The sequence below is a fragment of the Atractosteus spatula genome, assembly GCF_055471065.1.
Source record: "Atractosteus spatula isolate fAtrSpa1 chromosome 10 unlocalized genomic scaffold, fAtrSpa1.hap1 SUPER_10_unloc_2, whole genome shotgun sequence".
Lineage (NCBI taxonomy): Eukaryota > Metazoa > Chordata > Actinopteri > Semionotiformes > Lepisosteidae > Atractosteus > Atractosteus spatula.
In genome coordinates this window covers 2,603,709-2,620,000 of record NW_028296622.1, presented here as the reverse complement: position 1 = coordinate 2,620,000, position 16,292 = coordinate 2,603,709, and the positions used below count along the sequence as shown (strand labels likewise).

At 54.4% G+C, this 16,292-nt stretch overlaps 1 protein-coding gene across 1 annotated transcript in view; it reads left to right on the top strand.

Moving 5' to 3' along the window:
* The first annotated feature begins 4,108 nt into the window (after window positions 1-4,108).
* LOC148812648 (coiled-coil alpha-helical rod protein 1-like) overlaps window positions 4,109-16,292 on the top strand; it is a 63,013-nt gene continuing 50,829 nt past the window's right edge. Inside the window, exon 1 of the mRNA XM_088908503.1 lies at window positions 4,109-4,453. Within this exon, the coding sequence (XP_088764629.1) occupies window positions 4,399-4,453 (55 nt within the window). The 5' untranslated portion in view covers window positions 4,109-4,398. The remainder of the gene's footprint in view (window positions 4,454-16,292) is intronic.

The following is a 16,292-nucleotide window of genomic DNA, read 5'->3' as shown; positions in this document are numbered from 1 at the left end:
CACACTGGGACTCTTCCTCATAATAAACAACACAACTCTTATACAGCTTCTATCTGTAACAATAAAGACACACAACACACAAACACACTGGGACTCTTCCTCATAATAAACAACACAACTCTTATACAGCCTGTATCTGTAACAATAAACACACACAACCCACAAACACACTGGGACTCTTCCTCATAATAAACAACACAACTCTTATACAGCTTCTATCTGTAACAATAAAGACACACAACACACAAACACACTGGGACTCTTCCTCATAATAAACAACACAACTCTTATACAGCCTGTATCTGTAACAATAAACACACACAACACACAAACACACTGGGACTCTTCCTCATAATAAACAACACAACTCTTATACAGCTTCTATCTGTAACAATAAAGACACACAACACACAAACACACTGGGACTCTTCCTCATAATAAACAACACAACTCTTATACAGCCTGTATCTGTAACAATAAACACACACAACCCACAAACACACTGGGACTCTTCCTCATAATAAACAACACAACTCTTATACAGCCTCTATCTGTAACAATAAACACACAACACACAAACACACTGGGACTCTTCCTCATAATAAACAACACAACTCTTATACAGCCTCTCACTGTAACAATAAACACACACAACACACAAACACACTGGGACTCTTCCTCATAATAAACAACACAACTCTTATACAGCTTCTATCTGTAACAATAAAGACACACAACCCACAAACACACTGGGACTCTTCCTCATAATAAACAACACAACTCTTATACAGCCTCTATCTGTAACAATAAACACACAACACACAAACACACTGGGACTCTTCCTCATAATAAACAACACAACTCTTATACAGCCTCTACCTGTAACAATAAACACACACAACACACAAACACACTGGGACTCTTCCTCATAATAAACAACACAACTCTTATACAGCCTCTATCTGTAACAATAAACACACAACATACAAACACACTGGGACTCTTCCTCATAATAAACAACACAACTCTTATACAGCTTCTATCTGTAACAATAAAGACACACAACACACAAACACACTGGGACTCTTCCTCATAATAAACAACACAACTCTTATACAGCCTGTATCTGTAACAATAAACACACACAACCCACAAACACACTGGGACTCTTCCTCATAATAAACAACACAACTCTTATACAGCCTGTATCTGTAACAATAAAGACACACAACACACAAACACACTGGGACTCTTCCTCATAATAAACAACACAACTCTTATACAGCCTCTATCTGTAACAATAAACACACACAACACACAAACACACTGGGACTCTTCCTCATAATAAACAACACAACTCTTATACAGCCTCTCACTGTAACAATAAACACACACAACACACAAACACACTGGGACTCTTCCTCATAATAAACAACACAACTCTTATACAGCTTCTATCTGTAACAATAAAGACACACAACCCACAAACACACTGGGACTCTTCCTCATAATAAACAACACAACTCTTATACAGCCTCTATCTGTAACAATAAACACACAACACACAAACACACTGGGACTCTTCCTCATAATAAACAACACAACTCTTATACAGCCTCTACCTGTAACAATAAACACACACAACACACAAACACACTGGGACTCTTCCTCATAATAAACAACACAACTCTTATACAGCCTCTATCTGTAACAATAAACACACAACATACAAACACACTGGGACTCTTCCTCATAATAAACAACACAACTCTTATACAGCTTCTATCTGTAACAATAAAGACACACAACACACAAACACACTGGGACTCTTCCTCATAATAAACAACACAACTCTTATACAGCCTGTATCTGTAACAATAAACACACACAACCCACAAACACACTGGGACTCTTCCTCATAATAAACAACACAACTCTTATACAGCCTGTATCTGTAACAATAAACACACACAACCCACAAACACACTGGGACTCTTCCTCATAATAAACAACACAACTCTTATACAGCTTCTATCTGTAACAATAAAGACACACAACACACAAACACACTGGGACTCTTCCTCATAATAAACAACACAACTCTTATACAGCCTGTATCTGTAACAATAAACACACACAACACACAAACACACTGGGACTCTTCCTCATAATAAACAACACAACTCTTATACAGCTTCTATCTGTAACAATAAAGACACACAACACACAAACACACTGGGACTCTTCCTCATAATAAACAACACAACTCTTATACAGCCTGTATCTGTAACAATAAACACACACAACCCACAAACACACTGGGACTCTTCCTCATAATAAACAACACAACTCTTATACAGCTTCTATCTGTAACAATAAAGACACACAACACACAAACACACTGGGACTCTTCCTCATAATAAACAACACAACTCTTATACAGCCTGTATCTGTAACAATAAACACACACAACCCACAAACACACTGGGACTCTTCCTCATAATAAACAACACAACTCTTATACAGCCTCTATCTGTAACAATAAAGACACACAACACACAAACACACTGGGACTCTTCCTCATAATAAACAACACAACTCTTATACAGCCTCTATCTGTAACAATAAACACACTGGGAGACAGGGACACAGGGAGACAGAGATGAGATGATCAGGACGGGGGCTGATACAGCCTGTAAACACACCAGAGCACGCCTGTCCTCTCCGCACATACTGGGACACTGGGACACTGGGAGACAGGGACACTGGGACACTGATCAGGACAGGGGCTGATACAGCCTGTAAACACACCAGAGCACGCCTGTCCTCTCCGCACATACTGGGACACTGGGAGACAGGGAAACAGGGACACAGGGACACTGATCAGGACAGGGGCTGATACAGCCTGTAAACACACCAGAGCACGCCTGTCCTCTCCGCACATACTGGGACACTGGGACACTGGGAGACAGGGACACAGGGACACTGATACAGCCTGTAAACACACCAGAGCACGCCTGTCCTCTCCGCACATACTGGGACACTGGGACACTGGCAGACAGGGACACAGGGACGCTGATACAGCCTGTAAACACACCAGAGCACGCCTGTCCTCTCCGCACATACTGGGACACTGGGACACTGGGAGACAGGGACACTGGGACACTGATCAGGACAGGGGCTGATACAGCCTGTAAACACACCAGAGCACGCCTGTCCTCTCCGCACATACTGGGACACTGGGACACTGGGAGACAGGGACACAGGGACACTGATACAGCCTGTAAACACACCAGAGCACGCCTGTCCTCTCCGCACATACTGGGACACTGGGACACAGGGACACTGATTAGGACGGGGGCTGATACAGCCTGTAAACACACCAGAGCACGCCTGTCCTCTCCGCACATACTGGGACACTGGGACACTGGGAGACAAGAACACAGGGACGCTGATCAGGACAGGGGCTGATACAGCCTGTAAACACACCAGAGCACGCCTGTCCTCTCCGCACATACTGGGACACTGGGACACTGGGAGACAGGGACACAGGGACACTGATCAGGACAGGGGCTGATACAGCCTGTAAACACACCAGAGCACGCCTGTCCTCTCCGCACATACTGGGACACTGGGACACTGGGAGACAGGGACACTGGGACACTGATTAGGACGGGGGCTGATACAGCCTGTAAACACACCAGAGCACGCCTGTCCTCTCCGCACATACTGGGACACTGGGACACTGGGAGACAGGGACACAGGGACACTGATCAGGACAGGGGCTGATACAGCCTGTAAACACACCAGAGCACGCCTGTCCTCTCCGCACATACTGGGACACTGGGACACTGGGAGACAGGGACACAGGGACACTGATACAGCCTGTAAACACACCAGAGCACGCCTGTCCTCTCCGCACATACTGGGACACTGGGACACTGGGAGACAGGGATACTGGGACACTGATCAGGACAGGGGCTGATACAGCCTGTAAACACACCAGAGCACGCCTGTCCTCTCCGCACATACTGGGACACTGGGACACAGGGACACTGATTAGGACGGGGGCTGATACAGCCTGTCCTCTCCGCACACCAGCGCTCTCCAGGAGCTGCTGTTTTACATGACACCTCCTGTTAGGCCAGACTGACTCGACAGGCACCCACTTCCCTTGTTCCGATCGATCACCCGCCCACATGAGGTCCCGCACGACACCTCATTATCGATCCGGAGCCACAGCAGGCGGCCATCTCGCCCCCCGCTCCCCCTCTCCGCCTCTCCGAGTGACGTCAGCCGGATGTGGCGTCAGCTCAAACGCGACTCCGGAAGAGCGGGTCCGTCGCTAGGTAACGGGCTGGCGGTTGGCGGCGCGCTTGAATCGGTCCGGCGGGCAACATGGCGGACAGGCTGAACAGACCGGCGGGCTTCTCGGCGCCCGGGGCTGCCGCGGGTAGGACTCCTCTCCTGCTGCTCCGATCCTGTCGTCTCCGCTCCCTTTACTTCTCCTGGCTCCGCTCTGTTTACTGTGTCTCCTCTCGTCCTGCGGCTCTCCTGTCACTCTGTGTCTCCTCTCGTCCTGCTGCTCTCCTGTCACTCTGTGTCACTGTGTCTCCTCTCGTCCTGCTGCTCTCCTGTCTCTCTGTGTCTCTGTGTCTCCTCTCGTCCTGCTGCTCTCCTGTCTCTCTGTGTCTCTGTGTCTCCTCTCGTCCTGCTGCTCTCCTGTCACTCTGTGTCTCCTCTCGTCCTGCTGCTCTCCTGTCACTCTGTGTCTCTGTGTCTCCTCTCTTCCTGCTGCTCTCCTGTCACTCTGTGTCTCTGTGTCTCCTCTCGTCCTGCTGCTCTCCTGTCTCTCTGTGTCACTGTGTCTCCTCTCGTCCTGCTGCTCTCCTGTCACTCTGTGTCTCCTCTCGTCCTGCTGCTCTCCTGTCACTCTGTGTCTCTGTGTCTCCTCTCGTCCTGCTGCTCTCCTGTCTCTCTGTGTCTCTGTGTCTCCTCTCGTCCTGCTGCTCTCCTGTCACTCTGTGTCTCTGTGTCTCCTCTCGTCCTGCTGCTCTCCTGTCACTCTGTGTCTCCTCTCGTCCTGCTGCTCTCCTGTCTCTCTGTGTCACTGTGTCTCCTCTCGTCCTGCTGCTCTCCTGTCACTGTCTCCTCTCGTCCTGCTGCTCTCCTGTCACTCTGTGTCTCTGTGTCTCCTCTCGTCCTGCTGCTCTCCTGTCACTCTGTGTCTCCTCTCGTCCTGCTGCTCTCCTGTCACTCTGTGTCTCTGTGTCTCCTCTCGTCCTGCTGCTCTCCTGTCTCTCTGTGTCTCTGTGTCTCCTCTCGTCCTGCTGCTCTCCTGTCTCTCTGTGTCTCTGTGTCTCCTCTCGTCCTGCTGCTCTCCTGTCTCTGTGTCTCCTCTCGTCCTGCTGCTCTCCTGTCTCTCTGTGTCACTGTGTCTCCTCTCGTCCTGCTGCTCTCCTGTCTCTCTGTGTCTCCTCTCGTCCTGCTGCTTTCCTGTCTCTCTGTGTCACTGTGTCTCCTCTCGTCCTGCTGCTCTCCTGTCACTCTGTGTCTCCTCTCGTCCTGCTGCTCTCCTGTCACTCTGTGTCTCTGTGTCTCCTCTCGTCCTGCTGCTCTCCTGTCTCTCTGTGTCTCTGTGTCTCCTCTCGTCCTGCTGCTCTCCTGTCTCTCTGTCACTGTGTCTCCTCTCGTCCTGCTGCTCTCCTGTCTCTCTGTGTCTCCTCTCGTCCTGCTGCTCTCCTGTCACTCTGTGTCTCTGTGTCTCCTCTCGTCCTGCTGCTCTCCTGTCTCTCTGTGTCTCTGTGTCTCCTCTCGTCCTGCTGCTCTCCTGTCACTCTGTGTCTCTGTGTCTCCTCTCGTCCTGCTGCTCTCCTGTCACTCTGTGTCTCTGTGTCTCCTCTCGTCCTGCTGCTCTCCTGTCTCTCTGTGTCTCTGTGTCTCCTCTCGTCCTGCTGCTCTCCTGTCACTCTGTGTCTCCTCTCGTCCTGCTGCTCTCCTGTCACTCTGTGTCTCTGTGTCTCCTCTCGTCCTGCTGCTCTCCTGTCTCTCTGTGTCTCTGTGTCTCCTCTCGTCCTGCTGCTCTCCTGTCTCTCTGTGTCACTGTGTCTCCTCTCGTCCTGCTGCTCTCCTGTCTCTCTGTGTCTCCTCTCGTCCTGCTGCTCTCCTGTCTCTCTGTGTCACTGTGTCTCCTCTCGTCCTGCTGCTCTCCTGTCACTGTCTCCTCTCGTCCTGCTGCTCTCCTGTCACTCTGTGTCTCCTCTCGTCCTGCTGCTCTCCTGTCTCTCTGTGTCTCCTCTCGTCCTGCTGCTCCGATCCTGTCTCCTCTCGTCCTGCTGCTCCGATCCTGTCTCCTCTCCTCCTGCGGCTCTCCTGTCACTCTGTCTCCTCTCGTCCTGCTGCTCTCCTGTCTCTGTGTGTCACTGTGTCTCCTCTCGCCTGCTGCTCTCCTGTCTCTCTGTCTCCTCTCGTTCTGCTGCTCTCCTGTCTCTGTGTCTCCCCTCTCCTCCTGCTCTCCTGTCTCTCTCTGTCTCCCCTCTCCTGCTGCTCCGATCCTGTCTGTCTCCTCTCGTCCTGCGGCTCTCCTGTCACTCTGTGTCTCTGTGTCTCCTCTCGTCCTGCTGCTCTCCTGTGTCTCTGTGTCTCTGTGTCTCCTCTCGTCCTGCTGCTCTCCTGTCACTCTGTGTCTCCTCTCGTCCTGCTGCTCTCCTGTCACTCTGTGTCACTGTGTCTCCTCTCGTCCTGCTGCTCTCCTGTCACTCTGTGTCTCTGTGTCTCCTCTCGTCCTGCTGCTCTCCTGTCTCTCTGTGTCTCTGTGTCTCCTCTCGTCCTGCTGCTCTCCTGTCACTCTGTGTCTCCTCTCGTCCTGCTGCTCTCCTGTCACTCTGTGTCTCTGTGTCTCCTCTCGTCCTGCTGCTCTCCTGTCTCTCTGTGTCTCTGTGTCTCCTCTCGTCCTGCTGCTCTCCTGTCTCTCTGTGTCTCTGTGTCTCCTCTCGTCCTGCTGCTCTCCTGTCTCTGTGTCTCCTCTCGTCCTGCTGCTCTCCTGTCTCTCTGTGTCACTGTGTCTCCTCTCGTCCTGCTGCTCTCCTGTCTCTCTGTGTCTCCTCTCGTCCTGCTGCTTTCCTGTCTCTCTGTGTCACTGTGTCTCCTCTCGTCCTGCTGCTCTCCTGTCACTCTGTGTCTCCTCTCGTCCTGCTGCTCTCCTGTCACTCTGTGTCTCTGTGTCTCCTCTCGTCCTGCTGCTCTCCTGTCTCTCTGTGTCTCTGTGTCTCCTCTCGTCCTGCTGCTCTCCTGTCTCTCTGTCACTGTGTCTCCTCTCGTCCTGCTGCTCTCCTGTCTCTCTGTGTCTCCTCTCGTCCTGCTGCTCTCCTGTCACTCTGTGTCTCTGTGTCTCCTCTCGTCCTGCTGCTCTCCTGTCTCTCTGTGTCTCTGTGTCTCCTCTCGTCCTGCTGCTCTCCTGTCACTCTGTGTCTCTGTGTCTCCTCTCGTCCTGCTGCTCTCCTGTCACTCTGTGTCTCCTCTCGTCCTGCTGCTCTCCTGTCTCTCTGTGTCACTGTGTCTCCTCTCGTCCTGCTGCTCTCCTGTCACTGTCTCCTGTCGTCCTGCTGCTCTCCTGTCACTCTGTGTCTCTGTGTCTCCTCTCGTCCTGCTGCTCTCCTGTCACTCTGTGTCTCCTCTTGTCCTGCTGCTCTCCTGTCTCTCTGTGTCTCTGTGTCTCCTCTCGTCCTGCTGCTCTCCTGTCTCTCTGTGTCACTGTGTCTCCTCTCGTCCTGCTGCTCTCCTGTCTCTCTGTGTCTCCTCTCGTCCTGCTGCTCTCCTGTCTCTCTGTGTCACTGTGTCTCCTCTCGTCCTGCTGCTCTCCTGTCACTCTGTGTCTCCTCTCGTCCTGCTGCTCTCCTGTCACTCTGTGTCTCTGTGTCTCCTCTCGTCCTGCTGCTCTCCTGTCTCTCTGTGTCTCTGTGTCTCCTCTCGTCCTGCTGCTCTCCTGTCACTCTGTGTCTCCTCTCGTCCTGCTGCTCTCCTGTCTCTCTGTGTCACTGTGTCTCCTCTCGTCCTGCTGCTCTCCTGTCACTGTCTCCTCTCGTCCTGCTGCTCTCCTGTCACTCTGTGTCTCCTCTCGTCCTGCTGCTCTCCTGTCTCTCTGTGTCTCCTCTCCTCCTGCTGCTCTCCTGTCTCTCTGTGTCTCTGTGTCTCCTCTCGTCCTGCTGCTCTCCTGTCACTCTGTGTCTCCTCTCGTCCTGCTGCTCTCCTGTCTCTCTGTGTCACTGTGTCTCCTCTCGTCCTGCTGCTCTCCTGTCACTGTCTCCTCTCCTCCTGCGGCTCTCCTGTCACTCTGTCTCCTCTCGTCCTGCTGCTCTCCTATCTCTGTGTGTCACTGTGTCTCCTCTCGCCTGCTGCTCTCCTGTCTCTCTGTCTCCTCTCGTTCTGCTGCTCTCCTGTCTCTGTGTCTCCCCTCTCCTCCTGCTCTCCTGTCTCTCTCTGTCTCCCCTCTCCTGCTGCTCCGATCCTGTCTGTCTCCTCTCGTCCTGCGGCTCTCCTGTCACTCTGTCTCCTCTCGTCCTGCTGCTCTCCTGTCACTCTGTGTCTCCTCTCGTCCTGCTGCTCTCCTGTCTCTGTGTGTCACTGTGTCTCCTCTCCTGTCTCTGTGTTGGTCAGTGATGATGATGAAGCTCTCTCCTCCCAGCTGACTTCTCCAGTGTCCTGGTTCCTCCTTCACACTTCACTGTCCTGCTGCTCTCCTGTCTCTCTGTGTCTCCTCTCGTCCTGCTGCTCTCCTGTCTCTGTGTGTCACTGTGTCTCCTCTCATGTCTCTGTGTTGGTCAGTGATGATGATGAAGCTCTCTCCTCCCAGCTGACTTCTCCAGTGTCCTGGTTCCTCCTTCACACTTCACTGTCCTGCTGCTCTCCTGTCTCTCTGTGTCTCCTCTCGTCCTGCTGCTCTCCTGTCTCTGTGTGTCACTGTGTCTCCTCTCGCCTGCTGCTCTCCTGTCTCTGTGTCTCCCCTCTCCTCCTGCTCTCCTGTCTCTGTGTCTCCCCTCTCCTCCTGCTCTCCTGTCTCTCTCTGTCTCCCCTCTCCTGCTGCGCCGATCCTGTCTGTCTCCTCTCGTCCTGCGGCTCTCCTGTCTCTGTGTGTCGCTGTGTCTCCTCTCATGTCTCTGTGTTGGTCAGTGATGATGATGAAGCTCTCTCCTCCCAGCTGACTTCTCCAGTGTCCTGGTTCCTCCTTCACACTTCACTGTCCTGCTGCTCTCCTGTCTCTCAGTGTCTCCTCTCGTCCTGCTGCTCTCCTGTCTCTCTGTGTCTCCTCTCGTCCTTCTGCTCTCCTGTCTCTGTGTCACTGTGTCTCCTCTCGTCCTGCTGCTCTCCTGTCTCTCTGTGTCTCTGTGTCTCCTCTCGTCCTGCTGCTCTCCTGTCACTCTGTGTCTCCTCTCGTCCTGCTGCTCTCCTGTCACTCTGTGTCACTGTGTCTCCTCTCGTCCTGCTGCTCTCCTGTCACTCTGTGTCTCTGTGTCTCCTCTCGTCCTGCTGCTCTCCTGTCACTCTGTGTCTCCTCTCGTCCTGCTGCTCTCCTGTCACTCTGTGTCTCTGTGTCTCCTCTCTTCCTGCTGCTCTCCTGTCACTCTGTGTCTCTGTGTCTCCTCTCGTCCTGCTGCTCTCCTGTCTCTCTGTGTCTCTGTGTCTCCTCTCGTCCTGCTGCTCTCCTGTCACTCTGTGTCTCCTCTCGTCCTGCTGCTCTCCTGTCACTCTGTGTCTCTGTGTCTCCTCTCGTCCTGCTGCTCTCCTGTCTCTCTGTGTCTCTGTGTCTCCTCTCGTCCTGCTGCTCTCCTGTCTCTCTGTGTCACTGTGTCTCCTCTCGTCCTGCTGCTCTCCTGTCTCTCTGTGTCTCCTCTCGTCCTGCTGCTCTCCTGTCTCTCTGTGTCACTGTGTCTCCTCTCGTCCTGCTGCTCTCCTGTCACTCTGTGTCTCCTCTCGTCCTGCTGCTCTCCTGTCACTCTGTGTCTCTGTGTCTCCTCTCGTCCTGCTGCTCTCCTGTCTCTCTGTGTCTCTGTGTCTCCTCTCGTCCTGCTGCTCTCCTGTCTCTCTGTGTCTCTGTGTCTCCTCTCGTCCTGCTGCTCTCCTGTCTCTCTGTGTCTCCTCTCGTCCTGCTGCTCTCCTGTCACTCTGTGTCTCTGTGTCTCCTCTCGTCCTGCTGCTCTCCTGTCTCTCTGTGTCTCTGTGTCTCCTCTCGTCCTGCTGCTCTCCTGTCTCTCTGTGTCTCTGTGTCTCCTCTCGTCCTGCTGCTCTCCTGTCTCTCTGTGTCTCTGTGTCTCCTCTCGTCCTGCTGCTCTCCTGTCTCTGTGTCTCCTCTCGTCCTGCTGCTCTCCTGTCTCTCTGTGTCTCTGTGTCTCCTCTCGTCCTGCTGCTCTCCTGTCTCTCTGTGTCTCCTCTCGTCCTGCTGCTCTCCTGTCTCTCTGTGTCACTGTGTCTCCTCTCGTCCTGCTGCTCTCCTGTCACTCTGTGTCTCCTCTCGTCCTGCTGCTCTCCTGTCACTCTGTGTCTCTGTGTCTCCTCTCGTCCTGCTGCTCTCCTGTCTCTCTGTGTCTCTGTGTCTCCTCTCGTCCTGCTGCTCTCCTGTCACTCTGTGTCTCCTCTCGTCCTGCTGCTCTCCTGTCACTCTGTGTCTCTGTGTCTCCTCTCTTCCTGCTGCTCTCCTGTCACTCTGTGTCTCTGTGTCTCCTCTCGTCCTGCTGCTCTCCTGTCTCTCTGTGTCTCTGTGTCTCCTCTCGTCCTGCTGCTCTCCTGTCACTCTGTGTCTCCTCTCGTCCTGCTGCTCTCCTGTCACTCTGTGTCTCTGTGTCTCCTCTCGTCCTGCTGCTCTCCTGTCTCTCTGTGTCTCTGTGTCTCCTCTCGTCCTGCTGCTCTCCTGTCTCTCTGTGTCACTGTGTCTCCTCTCGTCCTGCTGCTCTCCTGTCTCTCTGTGTCTCCTCTCGTCCTGCTGCTCTCCTGTCTCTCTGTGTCACTGTGTCTCCTCTCGTCCTGCTGCTCTCCTGTCACTCTGTGTCTCCTCTCGTCCTGCTGCTCTCCTGTCACTCTGTGTCTCTGTGTCTCCTCTCGTCCTGCTGCTCTCCTGTCTCTCTGTGTCTCTGTGTCTCCTCTCGTCCTGCTGCTCTCCTGTCTCTCTGTGTCTCCTCTCGTCCTGCTGCTCTCCTGTCACTCTGTGTCTCTGTGTCTCCTCTCGTCCTGCTGCTCTCCTGTCTCTCTGTGTCTCTGTGTCTCCTCTCGTCCTGCTGCTCTCCTGTCTCTCTGTGTCTCTGTGTCTCCTCTCGTCCTGCTGCTCTCCTGTCTCTGTGTCTCCTCTCGTCCTGCTGCTCTCCTGTCTCTCTGTGTCTCTGTGTCTCCTCTCGTCCTGCTGCTCTCCTGTCTCTCTGTGTCTCCTCTCGTCCTGCTGCTCTCCTGTCTCTCTGTGTCACTGTGTCTCCTCTCGTCCTGCTGCTCTCCTGTCACTCTGTGTCTCCTCTCGTCCTGCTGCTCTCCTGTCACTCTGTGTCTCTGTGTCTCCTCTCGTCCTGCTGCTCTCCTGTCTCTCTGTGTCTCTGTGTCTCCTCTCGTCCTGCTGCTCTCCTGTCACTCTGTGTCTCCTCTCGTCCTGCTGCTCTCCTGTCTCTCTGTGTCACTGTGTCTCCTCTCGTCCTGCTGCTCTCCTGTCACTGTCTCCTCTCGTCCTGCTGCTCTCCTGTCACTCTGTGTCTCCTCTCGTCCTGCTGCTCTCCTGTCTCTCTGTGTCTCCTCTCGTCCTGCTGCTCCGATCCTGTCTCCTCTCGTCCTGCTGCTCCGATCCTGTCTCCTCTCCTCCTGCGGCTCTCCTGTCACTCTGTCTCCTCTCGTCCTGCTGCTCTCCTGTCTCTGTGTGTCACTGTGTCTCCTCTCGCCTGCTGCTCTCCTGTCTCTCTGTCTCCTCTCGTTCTGCTGCTCTCCTGTCTCTGTGTCTCCCCTCTCCTCCTGCTCTCCTGTCTCTCTCTGTCTCCCCTCTCCTGCTGCTCCGATCCTGTCTGTCTCCTCTCGTCCTGCGGCTCTCCTGTCACTCTGTGTCTCTGTGTCTCCTCTCGTCCTGCTGCTCTCCTGTGTCTCTGTGTCTCTGTGTCTCCTCTCGTCCTGCTGCTCTCCTGTCACTCTGTGTCTCCTCTCGTCCTGCTGCTCTCCTGTCACTCTGTGTCACTGTGTCTCCTCTCGTCCTGCTGCTCTCCTGTCACTCTGTGTCTCTGTGTCTCCTCTCGTCCTGCTGCTCTCCTGTCTCTCTGTGTCTCTGTGTCTCCTCTCGTCCTGCTGCTCTCCTGTCTCTCTGTGTCTCTGTGTCTCCTCTCGTCCTGCTGCTCTCCTGTCTCTGTGTCTCCTCTCGTCCTGCTGCTCTCCTGTCTCTCTGTGTCACTGTGTCTCCTCTCGTCCTGCTGCTCTCCTGTCTCTCTGTGTCTCCTCTCGTCCTGCTGCTTTCCTGTCTCTCTGTGTCACTGTGTCTCCTCTCGTCCTGCTGCTCTCCTGTCACTCTGTGTCTCCTCTCGTCCTGCTGCTCTCCTGTCACTCTGTGTCTCTGTGTCTCCTCTCGTCCTGCTGCTCTCCTGTCTCTCTGTGTCTCTGTGTCTCCTCTCGTCCTGCTGCTCTCCTGTCTCTCTGTCACTGTGTCTCCTCTCGTCCTGCTGCTCTCCTGTCTCTCTGTGTCTCCTCTCGTCCTGCTGCTCTCCTGTCACTCTGTGTCTCTGTGTCTCCTCTCGTCCTGCTGCTCTCCTGTCACTCTGTGTCTCCTCTCGTCCTGCTGCTCTCCTGTCTCTCTGTGTCACTGTGTCTCCTCTCGTCCTGCTGCTCTCCTGTCACTGTCTCCTGTCGTCCTGCTGCTCTCCTGTCACTCTGTGTCTCTGTGTCTCCTCTCGTCCTGCTGCTCTCCTGTCACTCTGTGTCTCCTCTTGTCCTGCTGCTCTCCTGTCTCTCTGTGTCTCTGTGTCTCCTCTCGTCCTGCTGCTCTCCTGTCTCTCTGTGTCACTGTGTCTCCTCTCGTCCTGCTGCTCTCCTGTCTCTCTGTGTCTCCTCTCGTCCTGCTGCTCTCCTGTCTCTCTGTGTCACTGTGTCTCCTCTCGTCCTGCTGCTCTCCTGTCACTCTGTCTCCTCTCGTCCTGCTGCTCTCCTGTCACTCTGTGTCTCTGTGTCTCCTCTCGTCCTGCTGCTCTCCTGTCACTGTGTCTCCTCTCGTCCTGCTGCTCTCCTGTCTCTCTGTGTCACTGTGTCTCCTCTCGTCCTGCTGCTCTCCTGTCACTGTCTCCTCTCGTCCTGCTGTTCTCCTGTCACTCTGTGTCTCTGTGTCTCCTCTCGTCCTGCTGCTCTCCTGTCACTCTGTGTCTCCTCTCGTCCTGCTGCTCTCCTGTCACTCTGTGTCTCTGTGTCTCCTCTCGTCCTGCTGCTCTCCTGTCTCTCTGTGTCTCTGTGTCTCCTCTCGTCCTGCTGCTCTCCTGTCTCTCTGTGTCTCCTCTCGTCCTGCTGCTCTCCTGTCTCTCTGTGTCACTGTGTCTCCTCTCGTCCTGCTGCTCTCCTGTCACTCTGTGTCTCCTCTCGTCCTGCTGCTCTCCTGTCACTCTGTGTCTCTGTGTCTCCTCTCGTCCTGCTGCTCTCCTGTCTCTCTGTGTCTCTGTGTCTCCTCTCGTCCTGCTGCTCTCCTGTCACTCTGTGTCTCCTCTCGTCCTGCTGCTCTCCTGTCACTCTGTGTCACTGTGTCTCCTCTCGTCCTGCTGCTCTCCTGTCACTGTGTCTCTGTGTCTCCTCTCGTCCTGCTGCTCTCCTGTCTCTCTGTGTCTCTGTGTCTCCTCTCGTCCTGCTGCTCTCCTGTCACTCTGTGTCTCCTCTCGTCCTGCTGCTCTCCTGTCACTCTGTGTCTCTGTGTCTCCTCTCTTCCTGCTGCTCTCCTGTCACTCTGTGTCTCTGTGTCTCCTCTCGTCCTGCTGCTCTCCTGTCTCTCTGTGTCTCTGTGTCTCCTGTCGTCCTGCTGCTCTCCTGTCACTCTGTGTCTCCTCTCGTCCTGCTGCTCTCCTGTCACTCTGTGTCTCTGTGTCTCCTCTCGTCCTGCTGCTCTCCTGTCTCTCTGTCTCTGTGTCTCCTCTCGTCCTGCTGCTCTCCTGTCTCTCTGTGTCACTGTGTCTCCTCTCGTCCTGCTGCTCTCCTGTCTCTCTGTGTCTCCTCTCGTCCTGCTGCTCTCCTGTCACTCTGTGTCTCTGTGTCTCCTCTCGTCCTGCTGCTCTCCTGTCTCTCTGTGTCTCTGTGTCTCCTCTCGTCCTGCTGCTCTCCTGTCTCTCTGTGTCACTGTGTCTCCTCTCGTCCTGCTGCTCTCCTGTCTCTCTGTGTCTCCTCTCGTCCTGCTGCTCTCCTGTCTCTCTGTGTCACTGTGTCTCCTCTCGTCCTGCTGCTCTCCTGTCACTCTGTGTCTCCTCTCGTCCTGCTGCTCTCCTGTCACTCTGTGTCTCTGTGTCTCCTCTCGTCCTGCTGCTCTCCTGTCTCTCTGTGTCTCTGTGTCTCCTCTCGTCCTGCTGCTCTCCTGTCTCTCTGTGTCTCCTCTCGTCCTGCTGCTCTCCTGTCACTCTGTGTCTTTGTGTCTCCTCTCGTCCTGCTGCTCTCCTGTCTCTCTGTGTCTCTGTGTCTCCTCTCGTCCTGCTGCTCTCCTGTCTCTCTGTGTCTCTGTGTCTCCTCTCGTCCTGCTGCTCTCCTGTCTCTCTGTGTCTCTGTGTCTCCTCTCGTCCTGCTGCTCTCCTGTCTCTGTGTCTCCTCTCGTCCTGCTGCTCTCCTGTCTCTCTGTGTCACTGTGTCTCCTCTCGTCCTGCTGCTCTCCTGTCACTCTGTGTCTCTGTGTCTCCTCTCGTCCTGCTGCTCTCCTGTCTCTCTGTGTCTCTGTGTCTCCTCTCGTCCTGCTGCTCTCCTGTCACTCTGTGTCTCCTCTCGTCCTGCTGCTCTCCTGTCACTCTGTGTCTCTGTGTCTCCTCTCTTCCTGCTGCTCTCCTGTCACTCTGTGTCTCTGTGTCTCCTCTCGTCCTGCTGCTCTCCTGTCTCTCTGTGTCTCTGTGTCTCCTCTCGTCCTGCTGCTCTCCTGTCACTCTGTGTCTCCTCTCGTCCTGCTGCTCTCCTGTCACTCTGTGTCTCTGTGTCTCCTCTCGTCCTGCTGCTCTCCTGTCTCTCTGTGTCTCTGTGTCTCCTCTCGTCCTGCTGCTCTCCTGTCTCTCTGTGTCACTGTGTCTCCTCTCGTCCTGCTGCTCTCCTGTCTCTCTGTGTCTCCTCTCGTCCTGCTGCTCTCCTGTCTCTCTGTGTCACTGTGTCTCCTCTCGTCCTGCTGCTCTCCTGTCACTCTGTGTCTCCTCTCGTCCTGCTGCTCTCCTGTCACTCTGTGTCTCTGTGTCTCCTCTCGTCCTGCTGCTCTCCTGTCTCTCTGTGTCTCTGTGTCTCCTCTCGTCCTGCTGCTCTCCTGTCTCTCTGTGTCTCCTCTCGTCCTGCTGCTCTCCTGTCACTCTGTGTCTCTGTGTCTCCTCTCGTCCTGCTGCTCTCCTGTCTCTCTGTGTCTCTGTGTCTCCTCTCGTCCTGCTGCTCTCCTGTCTCTCTGTGTCTCTGTGTCTCCTCTCGTCCTGCTGCTCTCCTGTCTCTGTGTCTCCTCTCGTCCTGCTGCTCTCCTGTCTCTCTGTGTCTCTGTGTCTCCTCTCGTCCTGCTGCTCTCCTGTCTCTCTGTGTCTCCTCTCGTCCTGCTGCTCTCCTGTCTCTCTGTGTCACTGTGTCTCCTCTCGTCCTGCTGCTCTCCTGTCACTCTGTGTCTCCTCTCGTCCTGCTGCTCTCCTGTCACTCTGTGTCTCTGTGTCTCCTCTCGTCCTGCTGCTCTCCTGTCTCTCTGTGTCTCTGTGTCTCCTCTCGTCCTGCTGCTCTCCTGTCACTCTGTGTCTCCTCTCGTCCTGCTGCTCTCCTGTCTCTCTGTGTCACTGTGTCTCCTCTCGTCCTGCTGCTCTCCTGTCACTGTCTCCTCTCGTCCTGCTGCTCTCCTGTCACTCTGTGTCTCCTCTCGTCCTGCTGCTCTCCTGTCTCTCTGTGTCTCCTCTCGTCCTGCTGCTCCGATCCTGTCTCCTCTCCTCCTGCGGCTCTCCTGTCACTCTGTCTCCTCTCGTCCTGCTGCTCTCCTGTCTCTGTGTGTCACTGTGTCTCCTCTCGCCTGCTGCTCTCCTGTCTCTCTGTCTCCTCTCGTTCTGCTGCTCTCCTGTCTCTGTGTCTCCCCTCTCCTCCTGCTCTCCTGTCTCTCTCTGTCT